We start from the raw sequence: 14,585 nt of genomic DNA, 5'->3' as shown, positions 1-14,585 counted from the left end.
TGTACTTAAAGGTTATGATAAATTTTAACGCTGTGTCACATTAAATAATAAAAGATAATAAATATTTCTGAATTATCTGGTGATAATCACAGTGATCCAGGTTTTGTTTAACCTAATTAACCAGAAATAGAAATAAAGAAAATGCTAAAAAATAATTAATTCAAAAGGTAATTTAAAATCTGATTGTAGAAGAAGTTCATGAAACACCACAAAAAATCTAAGAGGAACAAAAACTGAATCCAAAAGGTTTGGGATTTCCTGTTATTCAGAGCTTCTGTCACCATCTTTGTTCAGCAGAAAGATGCTTTGTTCCACTTTTTCACTAATAGCTCTAGAATATATATCTGCAGTATTTTTTTTCTTTGATAAAAATTTTTTGCAGACATTCTATGGCTGATTAATGCTACAAATTATATGTATTTATGGCCTGTTTTGATGTAGAATTATGTAGAAATATCCTTTCTCAACCCTTTTAAAATTTCTAATCTCTTTTTATATTGAATCCAAATATTAGGAATGCATTAAGGAATATTTTGATATTTTATGATTTATTTGAAGTATATAATGAATTAAATGCACTGTGGGTGAATAAAATCCCTCCCATCATCCCTCATTATCATGATGCAAATTAACAGTCTCCACTGTGTATTTCTAACCTGCAGACTGGTTTGCCGTTAGTGTCTCCAGCTTCAAGATGATGAACATACTCTCTGTTCTCCTTCTTGTCCTCTTTCTGCAACGTAAATTCAGTCTTTATGTTTATGTTAGACTCTTGAGTAAATCAGCACATTTTTTAAGTTACCCTGTCATTTTTAACTCTGGCTCTTCTCTTTATCCCATCAGGTTGTTCTGGTCAGACTATGGACTCCATACAATCAGGTCCAGTAATAAAAAGGCCTGGAGAGACTCTCAGTCTGTCCTGCAGAGGATCTGGCTTCACATTTCCCTGCTGTACTATGAACTGGATCAGACAACTCCCTGGAAAAGGACTTGAATGGATTGGAGTTGGGATTTCTGATCAAAACCTTAACAGCTATGCCAGCAGTGTAAGAGGACGTATTGAAATCAGCAGAGAAGACACTAAGAGCATGGTGCATCTGAGGCTATCCAACCTTAAACCAGAGGACTCTGCTGTTTATTACTGTGCAAAGGCAACACAGTGGTTAATGTAATCAGAGAAGCTGTACAAAAACTAAACACTATAATTCTCAAAGGATCCTGAGGGGGGCAGCAGAAGAAGTTTGTGTCACAGAGTCTTATAAAGGCAAACAGTTCTTAATACTTGAGAAAATGCATGCAGATAAATTGGTTCTCATATACTTATTTTTGCATTCTTTACAAATGTTTAAACACTTTTTGAAACAGAAGCTGCTGGTTGTGGTAAACATATTTTCCACAAATGTGCTGATTGTATTGCACAATAATGTGAATTTTATTTTTATTTTACCTTACATTTAGAAAACAACAGCCAGATAGATACTTTTTTGTCCTTTCTGTTAAAGATGAGCTATTCAAATACAGGCATTTTTTAATTATTGCAATATTGATTTTGGTTGTCGTTTGTGAAAAATGTGCCTGTTACACAAAGATGTATACACAAAGATGTATACACAAAGATGTATACATTTGTATAAAATAAATCTGTGTATATTTCTGTGTGGTTTATTTGTAATTTGTACCACTAAAATGAAGCTAAGGCGGAAATTCAACTGAAGAAACTCTGATTACTTCCATTCAATCTGAGGCTGATCCGCCTCCGATGCAGCCAACCCGCTTCAAGCTACATTTCCTCGATGCCCAATCATCTTCCAGCACTCAACTTAAAAGCCACTCCAAATCATCTCTAGGCCTGCTCTTCAACAAGCACAAGATCCGTCGCTCCTATGTCGGACTTTGATTCAGACAACCCACCTCCATCCCCTTCTCCACCATTGTAGTAAGCTCATCCGACTCCTCCTCGGTGCTCCTTCAACCTCACCTCCAGTGTGTACTCCCTCCAGACTTTCATGGAGTTCCCTGTCACTTTAAATGGTCCGGCAGAAGACCGTCATGATTGAGCCTGGTTCTGCCAGAGATTTCTTCCCAAGGGGAGTTTTTTCTCTCCACAGTTGCTTCATGCTTGCTCATCATGGACAGTTCATGGACAGTTTATGCAATCTTTGTTCATTCAGTGACATCTACAGTAACTCAAGCATCACCCTGCATACCAGCCTCTATGGATTAACCAAACTTCATCTATCTAAACTCCACCACCAGTTTCAGGCCCAGGGGAAATATCCTTATTCTCATACATCAGTTTATCTGCATCAAAGTATTAATCAGCGTTTATGTTTCCTGCCGAGGCCTGAGCGCCAAAGTTCAAACTATTGTATCAATAAACTCTTCTAGTTGCATCTTTCTCTCTCTGTGAGTTTTTCAGATTGAAATGATAGTTTTCAGACAAAATGAATAGCATTTGTCATTGGACAAAAAAAATATGATTTTATCACACCAACTTTACAAAGATGCTTTGATAAAATATTCCCAGTTCCTTTACTTACTATAATATTCACCGAATCTGACAAAACTAGGGGAACAATGGATCAGAGTTGGCTTTGATCTTTATGAACTACAGCAGTGGTCCCCAACCTTTTTTGCGCCACGGACCGGTTATATGTCAGATAATATTTTCACGGACCGCCCTTTAAAGTGTGGGGGTATATGCGATCAAATAAAATGACACGACTGGCATAAATTCAAATACAAACAGCATAAAAATAAAACTCACCATTATGTTAAATTAGTGGGAGCCCTGAGCTCCCACTAATTCAAGCCGGTCCCATCTAAGCATAAGCAGAGACAATGACACATGAAGTGTGCTCCTGATGTCCAGTCTGCTCTGTAGCTTTGTTTTGGTCGCTGTAACCGCAGAAAATCCCGCTTCGAAAAGATAGGATGTTATAGATAGGATGCGTCTTGATCTGAATTAACCTGTGTCAAGAGGTACAGATGCACCGACTAATGTAATTGGGAGATAATACCCTAATGTTTTGTATTTTTCAAAATAAAACATCACTCAGACTCTGAACTTATGTTGTTCATAGAGATTGATGAATAAAAAAAATAAAAAACCAAAAGAGCAGCCAGAAGAACAGATCACTTAAGGCTCTTAAAAGTACAATTTCAGGGAAACTTAAGTCTGATTGAAATTTCTCTTAAATACATTTTACTTGCAGATGATTTTGAATTTGCCCAAAGATCAAACATTAGATATTTTTGACAAAATTGCAATTTTGAAATTGGCGTATATATGACTTCTGAGTCCAGGGTTGACTTTTTAAGCAATTGCTAAATAATAGTGTGTTTAAAAAGCTTGGGACACAGTCAGAGGATACAGAATTGATCATTTATAATCCCTAATAAATGAAGCACAATCAAAACAATAGCATCTTTTAGGAGTTTTGGTGGAATACAATCAATTGGACAATTAGATACACTAATGCATGATACATTATTAGACATACTACTGAACCTTTGTTCAGTAGTTGTTCAACCTTTGTTGTTCTACACCCCACTCTTACAGCTACTCCCCACAGCGGAGGCTGCCATGGACACACTAGCTAGAAAGCAGGGCTACCAATTAGTGCTTTACCAGTTATAGCACATCTAATGCTAAAGTGATAGTTTTATATGTAAAAAATATATTTATAAGTATAAACATTTTTAAATGATATTTAGAATCGATTTTTCAAAAGTTATCTACTGTGCCTTTGATGTTTGACTTTGTACAGTAGGTGTTATTTTGACCCTGTGTTAAAAAGCAAAATATAAGAAATAAATTAAAATTTTTTTACAAATTCCTTAGATTAAAATTTGTTGAGGTTGCTTGTTGCCCTTAGAAAGAAAGTTTATGTGTTTATATCAAGCTCTTTCTATTACCTTTCTGGTTATTGTGTTCTTGTTTTTGTTTAATGATACAGAAGAAAGTAGAGTTCCTGCCTCTCAGTCTTCCTCTAAAACAACTAACACATTTTTCATTTTGTCCTCCTGAAAATCTGGATTCTTATCTATTGATTCTTTTAAGCATCTATAGTCTAAGGAAAAGTACAAATTTTCCCCCCTCAGCCCCCCCACCTGAATGTATATGATGTATTGTGATGAAAAGTTTGCACTGAAACTGAAATTTCGATTGCAATGTAAATTGTAGTTGACAATAAAGATTGATTGATTGATTATTTATTTATGATCTAGGTATAAGTTAGGTTGGGTAAATTTTAACATTTCTAGTTAAAACTTCTACATATATCTATTATTAATTAAAATCTACCTAAAGGGTTAAGAGAAGGTTCACATATACCCAAATACGATACATAAGATGCAAAAAAAATAATTAAATTCAGATTTGTGGAGAAAACTTGCTTTCAAAGTTGAGGTGTTTTGTAGTCTTTAAGAAAAGTTCTTCAAATATATCAACAGAATATACTGTCAAAAATAATAATAATAATAATAATAATAATCATAATAATAATAATAATTATTATTATTATTTCAGTTTAATATGTCCAGGATGTATTTGAATAAAAACATTAGATAAAATATATATTCTCATATAATCATTTTAGAAAGTAAACTTAAATAAATAATACTTCAAATAAAAGACATAAAGCAAATCTTACATATCTGTCTTTATTTGTTATCTCTGATATGGCAGGGTTTGTATTATGCAAATCAGAACAGTCAGGTTTTAAAGTCTTGATCTGATGCTGTGAGGCTGCAGAAGCAGAGAAACTCCCATCAGATCATCTTCAACACCAACATGTTCTCTGTAGCTCTGCTGCTGCTGCTGCTGCTGGATCCTGTGAGTCTGACTGAAGGAGAAACATTTACAGCATGATGATCTAAACTTACTGTCTACAGTATGTATTGATCCTAAATGTTTTCTTTACAGATGTATCATGTGAAACTCTGACTCAGCCAGCATCTTTAACTGTGCAGCCTGGTCAACGTCTGACCATCAGATGTCAGGTCTCTTATTCTCTGGCAGCTACACAGCTTGGATCAGACAGGCTGCTGGGAAAGGACTGGAATGGATTGGGATGAAACGTGATGATGGAGTCTCATACTACAAAGATATACTAATAAACAAATTTAGCATAGATGTAGACACTTCCAGTAAAACAGTGACTGTGAATGGAGAGAATATGCAGCCTGAAGACTCTGCTGTGTATTACTGTGCCAGAGAGTCACAGTGACACAAACAAGCAGCGAGCTGTACAAAAACCCTCAGAGCCTGAACAGTTGTTCCAAACCACCAGAAAAGATGCTTTGTGATCACATTTAAAAATAGTGATTTGGAAAGACATACTGTACATCTGTATTAAATACCTTAGGTATTTCAGTACTGTATTAAAATAACAATATTTTAAATTTACCAAATTTTAAAATGTACTTAGAGGTTTATAGGAAACATTTAGCTTGTGTCAAGAACATACATAAAAGTCAACAAGGTTCGTATTAACAATAGTTTAAAGAAAAAATGTTTCAATTAAATAACTCAATCAACATAAAGAAGGAATATAAATATACAACTAATAGTAGATGCAGGCAGTATGATCTAACAACAATCTCTTTAAAAAATATATATATTTAAATGATAAGTGATATTTTCATGCTCTTGTTAGCTAATGACATGATTTAAACATCCCTGCAGAATTTAATGGACTGACCTGCTCAGGTTAAAGGTGTGGTTATCATTACTAAGACACTCGGAACAGACAGTCTAAAAGGGACTGTTCTGGATCACTATCATCAGTGTAGTCTAGGTTTCATCTCTACAATGACCCATCAGTCAATAATTTAACCCAAGAAGTGTAACTGGTAGTTGGGCTTAGAGGTAGAAATGTAATGATTGTGAGAATAAATGGATTGGAAGTTGAAATCAAAGGAAATAAACAGGGTGAACTGAAAGCATTCGTTCTGACAAAGACGTGGATGTACATTAAACAGATCTTTTTGATGTAGCCATTGTTGATTTGCTTTTCAAACCCTAATTCGCTATATTACTATGTTAAACAAAGCAAACAGGAAGAAATATGATTAGTAAGAAAGCACCAAAATGACTGAAAGAAGCCAGTGGTTGATTGTGAGATATAATGACAGCTACAGCCAAACTTGGATTGAAAAGTCTGAAGGATGAGAACTGGAAACGATTAGGAGATAAAGTACTGGAGATTTGTACTACACAGATTTTTACTCAAACATGTTAATATTAAAGCAGCATGTTACTTCACTGAGTATTATCTGACAGAATATGAAGTTATTTAAGCGTCTAATTCTGAGTGTGCTGCAGCTCCTACCAGCCCAGTCAGATATATTTTGTTCCATTTATCAGACCCAGTTCTATATAAGAAAAACTGTTTCAGAAATATTGTCTCCATGAGCTACCCAGTATCTCTCCATTCAAAACACTTTCCTCCATCTTTAACAAACATTAGGTAATTAAATCTCATATTTTATGTCACTAAAGATGATGACCTTCATCCTACAAAAATAATGTCTGTTTCAGCTAATTTTACATTTTAGGGAGAGTAAATACAACATATAAAACTTATACCTTATAGCATTATAATACAAGAGGGAAAACGTTATATAATTAAAGAAAACAAGATGTATTTGAACTCTCAAAAAGTCTTTATATGATTATTAAAGAGTATCTATCAGGTTTAAATACCTAAAACACTGTAAGACAAGGAAAGAAAGGCACAGAGTCAGAATTGGTTTTTACTCGTGAGGAGTAAGAGACTGTACAGTTACAATCTCCTACAGTTACAATCTCCAAACCACTCTGCCAGCCTTAAAGTTCTCCTCCCAATTTATTAGAATCAGGCATTCCCTAGTTACATATCTCAGAGCTGCACTAAGGGAGGAGGGAAAAGGCTACAGCTCTCAGATAACATAAAAGTAACAATTCATTTCTGCTAGACATCAGACTTCAGTCAAGGTTGAGCTGTAGCAGCTGCTGTGTTGGACATCAGAGGTCAGAAGTTTCAATGCTGCCAGTAAGTCAACCACAACTTCCTTAAAAGCAAGCAATAAAAGGTGCTTATAATTGCATACACACAGCATACAGCTTTATGCATTATAACATTGAACAGATACATTTCTGTACAATTACTCTAACAGAATCCATAAAAAGGAAAGACCACAGTGGTACAAACAAGTGCTGCTCCAAATACATGTTATAGAAACTCAGGAGAGGAAGGGCTCCTGAAACTGTTGAATGTTTGACTTGGTAAATAACATAATAAACTATGCAAAATGATCCCTATTATGTTAGTATAAAACTCAAAGCAAAAAAAAAAATCACTTTTAATACCCACTTAATAATCTATTCTATTGATTGATCTATTTAAAAAACATAATCGAGTACTAAAACAAAGTAATAGCTCATATTAATTGGGTTTCCAGGATTTAATTCAAGATATTGTTTCCTCATTTCTACAAAGAGCTTCAGAAAGGCTTTCCAAAAACGTTCCTTAATTTTGATCCAAAAAGTTTTCTTTAACATTCTCCAAAGAGATGAGTTGGATGTTTTGCAAAAAAAAGACTCCAAAAAACAAAGAAACAGCTCATGTTAATATCTTTCATTTCCTGTTGTTTCAGGCAACTGTTCAACTTGTGGTTTAACAGAAGGAAACATTATTTGCTCACTTCTACATAGAGCTTCCCAGCTGTTTGTTATTTTCAGCTTAACTTTACTTGAACTTCATATCAGCATTATTTCTAAAACGTTCTCCTCAGTAACAGTTAAGACTCTCGTATAATTTGTCTTAATTGGTTTTAAATGTTAATAGCTTGAAATGAGGGCAGAATATTTAACTTACTGAGTGAACACGTTCCAAAATAATTAAAGTAATTCCTGAAATCCATGTGTTACAGAATGATGTGATGAGCTCTGGGTCTTTTCAAGGGGGAGGAGTTGATGCAAAATTAGTTCTGCTGCTACCTTTACTTATCTGAGAGACTTAAAGACCTGCAGTAAATCAAAGACAAACACACAGGAGATTATTCAGAGACACATGGCTGCTACAATGATCAGACCTCATGAGGTTTTGATTGCTTTTCTACTCCTAATAGGGAATTGGACTGGTAAGAACAACTGATTCTTTAATAAATGTTTAAGGAAAAAGAGAACTAAATAAACTACTAATCTGTTTATCTGCAGGTACAGATGGTCAAACGCTGACTGAGTCTCAACCAGTGGTTAAAAGACCTGGAGAATCTCACAGACTGACCTGCAAATATTCTGGCTTTAGTAGCACTCCTCATGTAGCTTGGATCAGACAGGCGACTGGTAAAGGACTGGAATGGATTGCCTGGATCCGCGATGATAGTGCCTACATCTACTACTCTGATTCCGTCAGAAACCGTTTCACCATCTCCAGAGAGAACAGCAGAAATGAGGTTTATCTGCAGATGAACAGTCTGACAGCTGGAGATTCTGCTGTTTATTACTGTGTTTGGACTCCCACACTGGAAAACAAAAGAGCGAAATCATCCACATTTTAAAGAATATATTTAAACTAGGCAATTAATCAATAGTTTATATTAATAGAATCACATAGTCATTTCGACCTTGTTATGTGATCTAAACTCAGACAAATTGTCCTGTCAGAAACCCTGACTGGCAAAGAAGCCTTTGGAACTCGGGTTGAAAACTGGACAAACAAAAGTCATTATTTTTGTTCTTATTTAAATGACGTATAATCAGTGTTGGGCAAGCTACTTGTCCAGTGTAGTGAGCTAAGCTATCAGTTACTCAACAATAAATTAAGCTTCACTACACAAAAGCTACCACCTAAAGAATTACAGCAAGCTAAGTTACACTAATGTGTTAACAGTAGCCTAACTACATCAGAAGCTACTTAACGTTGTACCACCCTAATATCAATTCAAAATGAGTCTGATACACTGGTTAAAACATTTATTAAAGATCAGCCAATGACATAACACAGTGTAAACATTGCTTTATGATCAGCATAATAAAAAAAAACAAAAGTTATTACTAGTAGACAAAAAAATAAACAATCTGCTGTTATTAGAACCAAATTAAAGGTACTGTGTAGTGTTCTACACATCGAGATATGGCTATGAGGTTACATTCAATGGACATCTCTAGGGAAAACAAAACCCTACAAAAGGCATCTTCTTTCTTTAGGGTCTCCCTTAGAGAAAACTTCTTCAGACCTCAATTAAACAGTCGATTCAAGGAACAAATGAAACTGTTTACAAAAGAAGGTGAAAAAATAAAGAAGCTAATTAAGAGATATATATACATTTATGTCTCACTGTATAATTTAATTTCTACCTACATATTTATTCATTGTATTTTGGGGGGTAATTAATTGAATGCTTATTTATTTATTGAGCATGTATTTATTTATGTACCGGTATTTATTTTTATATATGGGAGAGCTGTTCCTCCATACCTAAATAATCTTATCTGTGCAAATAAGCCTTAAAACAGATTTATGTAAACATCCTGTCTGGTAAATTAGGCCATGAAAATACAATATCTAAGTTTGGCTACTGCTTTCTAATGAGAATATCTTAGTGGCACTCATCAGATTGAACTATCTGGAAATTAAAGGCGCCAATAAAGTTAAAGCTGACATATTTTTCTCATTTTTATTTAAAAAAATTGACTGCAGTTGACTGTTTTAATGAGTGTTTGGCTATGTAAAACAAATGACTAGTCTTGGCCACATGAGCCCTCTATGGCCAAGAACCGGAATTTGAACACGTACTTTTTATCAGAGGATTCAACAAGTTTCAAAATCTCTGAAGATAAGGCGCTCTGCTCCTGTCTTCTCCTCCATCCTGTGTGTCTGCGTGTGTCATTCTTTGAGTTCCACTGCAGTACGCATGCGCATGTTTCGTAGATACAGACAGGAGAGGCAGAATAGAGGCTCATGCGTGAATGTCCAACGAATAACTCCGATTGTTGTTTCAAAAATAGAAAACCTGCTTTCATTACTTAGTTATGCCCTGGATTTTGTAGCGTTTGTGGACGTTACATCGCTACTTGATAAAAATAATAACGTCACTACAGGAAAGTTACTTGATAAATAAAGAAGCAACGCTACGTTCAAGCTACTGGAACTAATAGCTTCGCTACATGTAGCGGCGCTACTGCCCATCACTGCATATAATATTCTACATTTATGCATACTGTCCCTTCATATAGCTGACGGAAAAATAAATAAATGCAAATATGCTAAATGATTCTTTATCATTATGCAAATAAATTTATCTAAATATGAAGACTTGATGGGAAGCTGTGAGCTGCAAAAGAAGAGAAGCTATGATCATCTTAAACAACACAATATTTTCTGTAGCTCTGCAGCTGCTAAATCCTAGCTCATTGATTAACCTTTTCCATATTTATCAGAATGTCCGAATGCATATCATGGTATGATTTATAAAATATGTCATAGTTTTACTCTGAAAGTAGAGAAATAAAACAAAGAATGAAAAGGAAGACATTCTTTGTTAGAATGAAGCATCTCCATGAGCTTCTTAAACAGAAAAAAACAAAGGAAGATCCAATCAGAGAATTATTTTTGTAAACTTCTATACAATGTTTTTAATTTTCTGAGAAGGTAGCCTTCAAACAATTTAACAAGAGAGAAACATTGGTCCAGAAACATGTTAAAAATGTGTATTACAATGTGAACCGTTAATTCCTTTAGTACATCTGCTTTTACCTTTTAAGTGGAGGACAAAGGATTTTACTTGTTTTTATTTGAGCACCTTCTGTGAAGCATCACACACAACTTTTGTCTTTTTAAGAAAAAAAATGAATCACAATTCCATTGTCGACACTTTGAAAGAACACAGAATCATCCCATTCGTTTGAGGAGCTATATCTAGAAAGGGATCATGGATTGTTATTATTCAAAGCTTTTGAAGTTGGTTGAAATAAGGTTCAAGCAAGTAAAAATGATGAACACAGTTGCTCTTTTGGTTCTCCTGTTTAAAATAATAATCAATTTTTTGATTCCCTGAAATGGATCAGAGTTGACTGGTCTGTTCTGTAAGAAGTAACCCTGTTCATAGAGATCTGTAGCAGGTCAGTGTGTCTGAGACCATCTATTAATCCATCAATCTCTATACCTGATTGACGTTGCTTCATTGCATAGGGCTGGTGCAGATCTCCAGCTGTCTTTGGAAGGAGGATGGGGAACATTTTGGGCTTGTTGCTGGTGCCAGTTGAGAGAGAGCCATGCAGGACAAACAACAATGCACACATATCTATGCATACGGGCAATCTAGAGACAAACTCTTCTTTGTTGACTGTAGTGGAAAACTGAAGCATTCAGAACAACAAGGAGAAGATGCAAACTCCACTCAGAAACATCTCCAAAATTTGAATCAAATATCTTGCTGTAATATAACAGTGCTGTTAATTTCCCCTTAATGCATCATCTAACTGTGACATTATAAACTAAAGGAAGAGAAATCTAGGATAAACCAAAATTATAAATGCTACAGTACATATTGTTCACCTCTATAAAACATCAGATGCTAAGTGATATTTTTAGTTATATCTTTTTTCCAAGTTGTTTTATTAAATTTCATAAACCTATTATTTCTTGCACAGTCTGATGTAAATAGCAGAACACTGATTGGCCATTTTTCTATTATGCAAATTTAGTTTTCATATAGTTGCCTTAGTGCTGTCAGCTGAAACTCCCTTCAGATCATCTTAAACACCATCATGTTCTCTGTAGCTCTGCTGCTGCTGCTGGTTGGTTCCTGTGAGTCTGAATGAGGCAGAAATAATTAGAGCAAGGTTCACACAACTGACTGATCAATGTTTAAGTATTTTGATTATGAAACCAACATTTTTTTCTCCACAGGTGTGAAATGTGAACATTTGAATCAACCAACCTCTGTGACTCTGCAGCCAGGTCAACGTCTGACCATCAGATGTCAGGTCTCTTATTCTCTGAACAGCTACTGGACAGCTTGGATCAGACAGGCTGCTGGGAAAGGGCTGGAATGGATTGGATGGAAACTTGGTGGTGGAGCTTCAAACTACAAAGATTCATTGAAGAATAAATTCAGTATTGATGTAGACACTTCCAGTAGCACAGTGACTCTGAATGGAGAGAATATGCAGCCTGAAGACTCTGCTGTGTATTACTGTGCCAGAGAACCACAGTGACACAAACAAGCAGCAGAGCTGAACAAAAACCTCTGACAGCCTGAACAGATTATATCAGTCCACCAGAGGAGGAGCTCTACAACCATTTGTTCACACTTTAAATTAGTAAACTAGAGTAAGAGGTAGAATCTGATAGTTTCTGGTAATATTAGCTTTAAACAAAGATCTCATTGAGCATTTCTTTAGGCTTTAGTACATGTGAGAACTTTTCAGCAGAATGTATATATAAGCTTTAAAACGTATCCTTTTTACAAGCAAAAATGTCCATCATTTTCTGTTTCTTGAAGTTTTTATTTAATCTATTATGAAAAACAAATCATACAGGAGGTGAAGATGTTTCTAAGTCCACTTAGAATCTGTTCTGCGCCCGATGGTTTTCAATTTTGCATGGCTCTCCATCTGTCATTTAACAGACACATTTCTAAATTGCAATATCAACATCATCTGAACAACATTATCTATGACTTTTCTACCTTTAATGTAAAGTTTATGATGTATAATCAAAAATGTAAAACTAAATAGAATTATAAGTTTAAAAATTGGCTGCCTACTGTACTCTTCCTGCAATAATATGCTCAAAAACATTTTTAATTTTATTGCAGTAGTCTTCGTAAAAAAACAACAAAAAAAAGAAATCTATGAACAGGCAAGAACTTTCTACCATTCAGAAATTTGCCAAATCTATCAGACTGTTTCTGCAGTTTCTTTAGTCTATCTGTTAATCTTTAGGTTACCTTACTGACAAACTTCCTTTTGGTGTTAAGCTTATTTCTAGTTGTTGGTTGAACACATTATCTTATTGATACTTTAAGATAAATATTATAATATAAAATTATTATGATATATATTATAATAGGTATTTCCTATCCATTTGAACCTTAACCATGTTATTCAACTCAGTATTTTTGATAATTCAAGTTCTCCAATCTTGATGGCAGGTATGTTCATAAGAAGAATCTATCTATGTATGTTTGTATTTATGCATGTCTGTCTGTCCATCAATGAATTGATTTATTATTTCAGACTGTTAACAAGCATTCCTGCAGTATCAATATTTGTAAAGATGTTTAATCTCTCATCCATCAACTTAAACACCAATGTTTATACCACATTCCGAGTTCTATTCAAGTTTAATATTTCTACTAAAATCAAATATCTTTTTGCACTTTTTCACACCTGAACGTTTATTTTTATTCTTTCTTTCTACACCTTTACAGGAAGTTATTAACTTAATAAGCCCTGGTTCTTCCTTGTTAATCCCTGTACATTGCGAACATGTGCAACATTGTACATATGGTCAGCTTTAGGATGTTATATGTAGCTTTAAGACGAGAAACCAGAATGAAAAATTGTGCTTTATATTAAGAGTTATATATTTTGATAATGAACATTTTAACACTAATGTGTTTACATAAAGATGAAAGAAAGAAAAACTGTGTTAAGAAATATCTAAACTAAAATAGATATGCTTTAAATTTAATTCTGACTTCAGAAAGTTTACCTCAAACAAATTGAAACTGATTAAAAATCATGCAGCATAAGAGACTTGATGACCTTTAGAGCATTGTTTGGAAAGAAGCTTCATTTACATCTAAAAAAAATAAATAAATGATACTCCTCAATCTTATACAATTCATATTGAGCAAGTTCATGTTTTAATTGGTAAAATTAAAACAAAAATTATTCAAGGTTTCTTCTTGACAGTCAGTTTTCCAGGCCTTTTTTCAAGATTTGATTTCTTCACTATTTTATTCATTTGAAGCATTATGTGTATATATATATATATATATATATGTATATATATATATATATATATATATATATATATATATATATATATATATATATATATATATATATACCGTATATATATATATATATATGTATATATATACATATATATAAAGGACTGTTGTTGTTCCTTGTGTGCAAATAAGACACCTACCCTTCAAAAGAACATTTAGAGGGCTTAAAAAATAGAAACAGCTTCATATATATTTCCTATTTTTTTCAAACTTTTGTTCAACATGTTGTTCAACTAAATAAATTATTGTGTACCAGCTTCTACAGAGAGTTTGACAATTAATATAACTTTCTGAGTTGCTTTATGTGCAATAATGATTGTAAAGAAAAAGAAAAAAGGATCACAGGCCTTGTTTTATAGCCTCCTTGGCTTTATATTAACAATATTTCTAAAGTGTTCTCCTGCTTAGTACAAACACTCATTGTTTTTCAATCTTTGTATAGTTAATATGTTATGTTGAAATAATTAAACAATATCCTGAAATCAAATGTGTACAGAAAAAACAAGATTAATTCTGTTTCGTTTCCAGAGGGAGGAGTTGATGCAAAACTTCTGCTGTTTCTATCTTTCCAT

General features: G+C 34.0%; 1 gene segment (V, D, J or C); it reads left to right on the top strand.

Annotated features, from left to right (window-relative positions):
* The first annotated feature begins 11,758 nt into the window (after positions 1-11,758).
* Positions 11,759-12,208, top strand: LOC119781726. The segment is given in 2 exon segments: positions 11,759-11,798; positions 11,901-12,208. Coding segments are annotated over 2 exon segments (348 nt in total).
* Positions 12,209-14,585: the final 2,377 nt, after the last annotated feature.

Source organism: Cyprinodon tularosa, unplaced genomic scaffold, assembly GCF_016077235.1.
Source record: "Cyprinodon tularosa strain WSP-4 unplaced genomic scaffold, ASM1607723v1 ctg181, whole genome shotgun sequence".
Taxonomy (NCBI): domain Eukaryota; kingdom Metazoa; phylum Chordata; class Actinopteri; order Cyprinodontiformes; family Cyprinodontidae; genus Cyprinodon; species Cyprinodon tularosa.
Note: the sequence above shows the minus strand (reverse complement) of the source record. Positions and strands in the feature narration are given on the sequence as shown.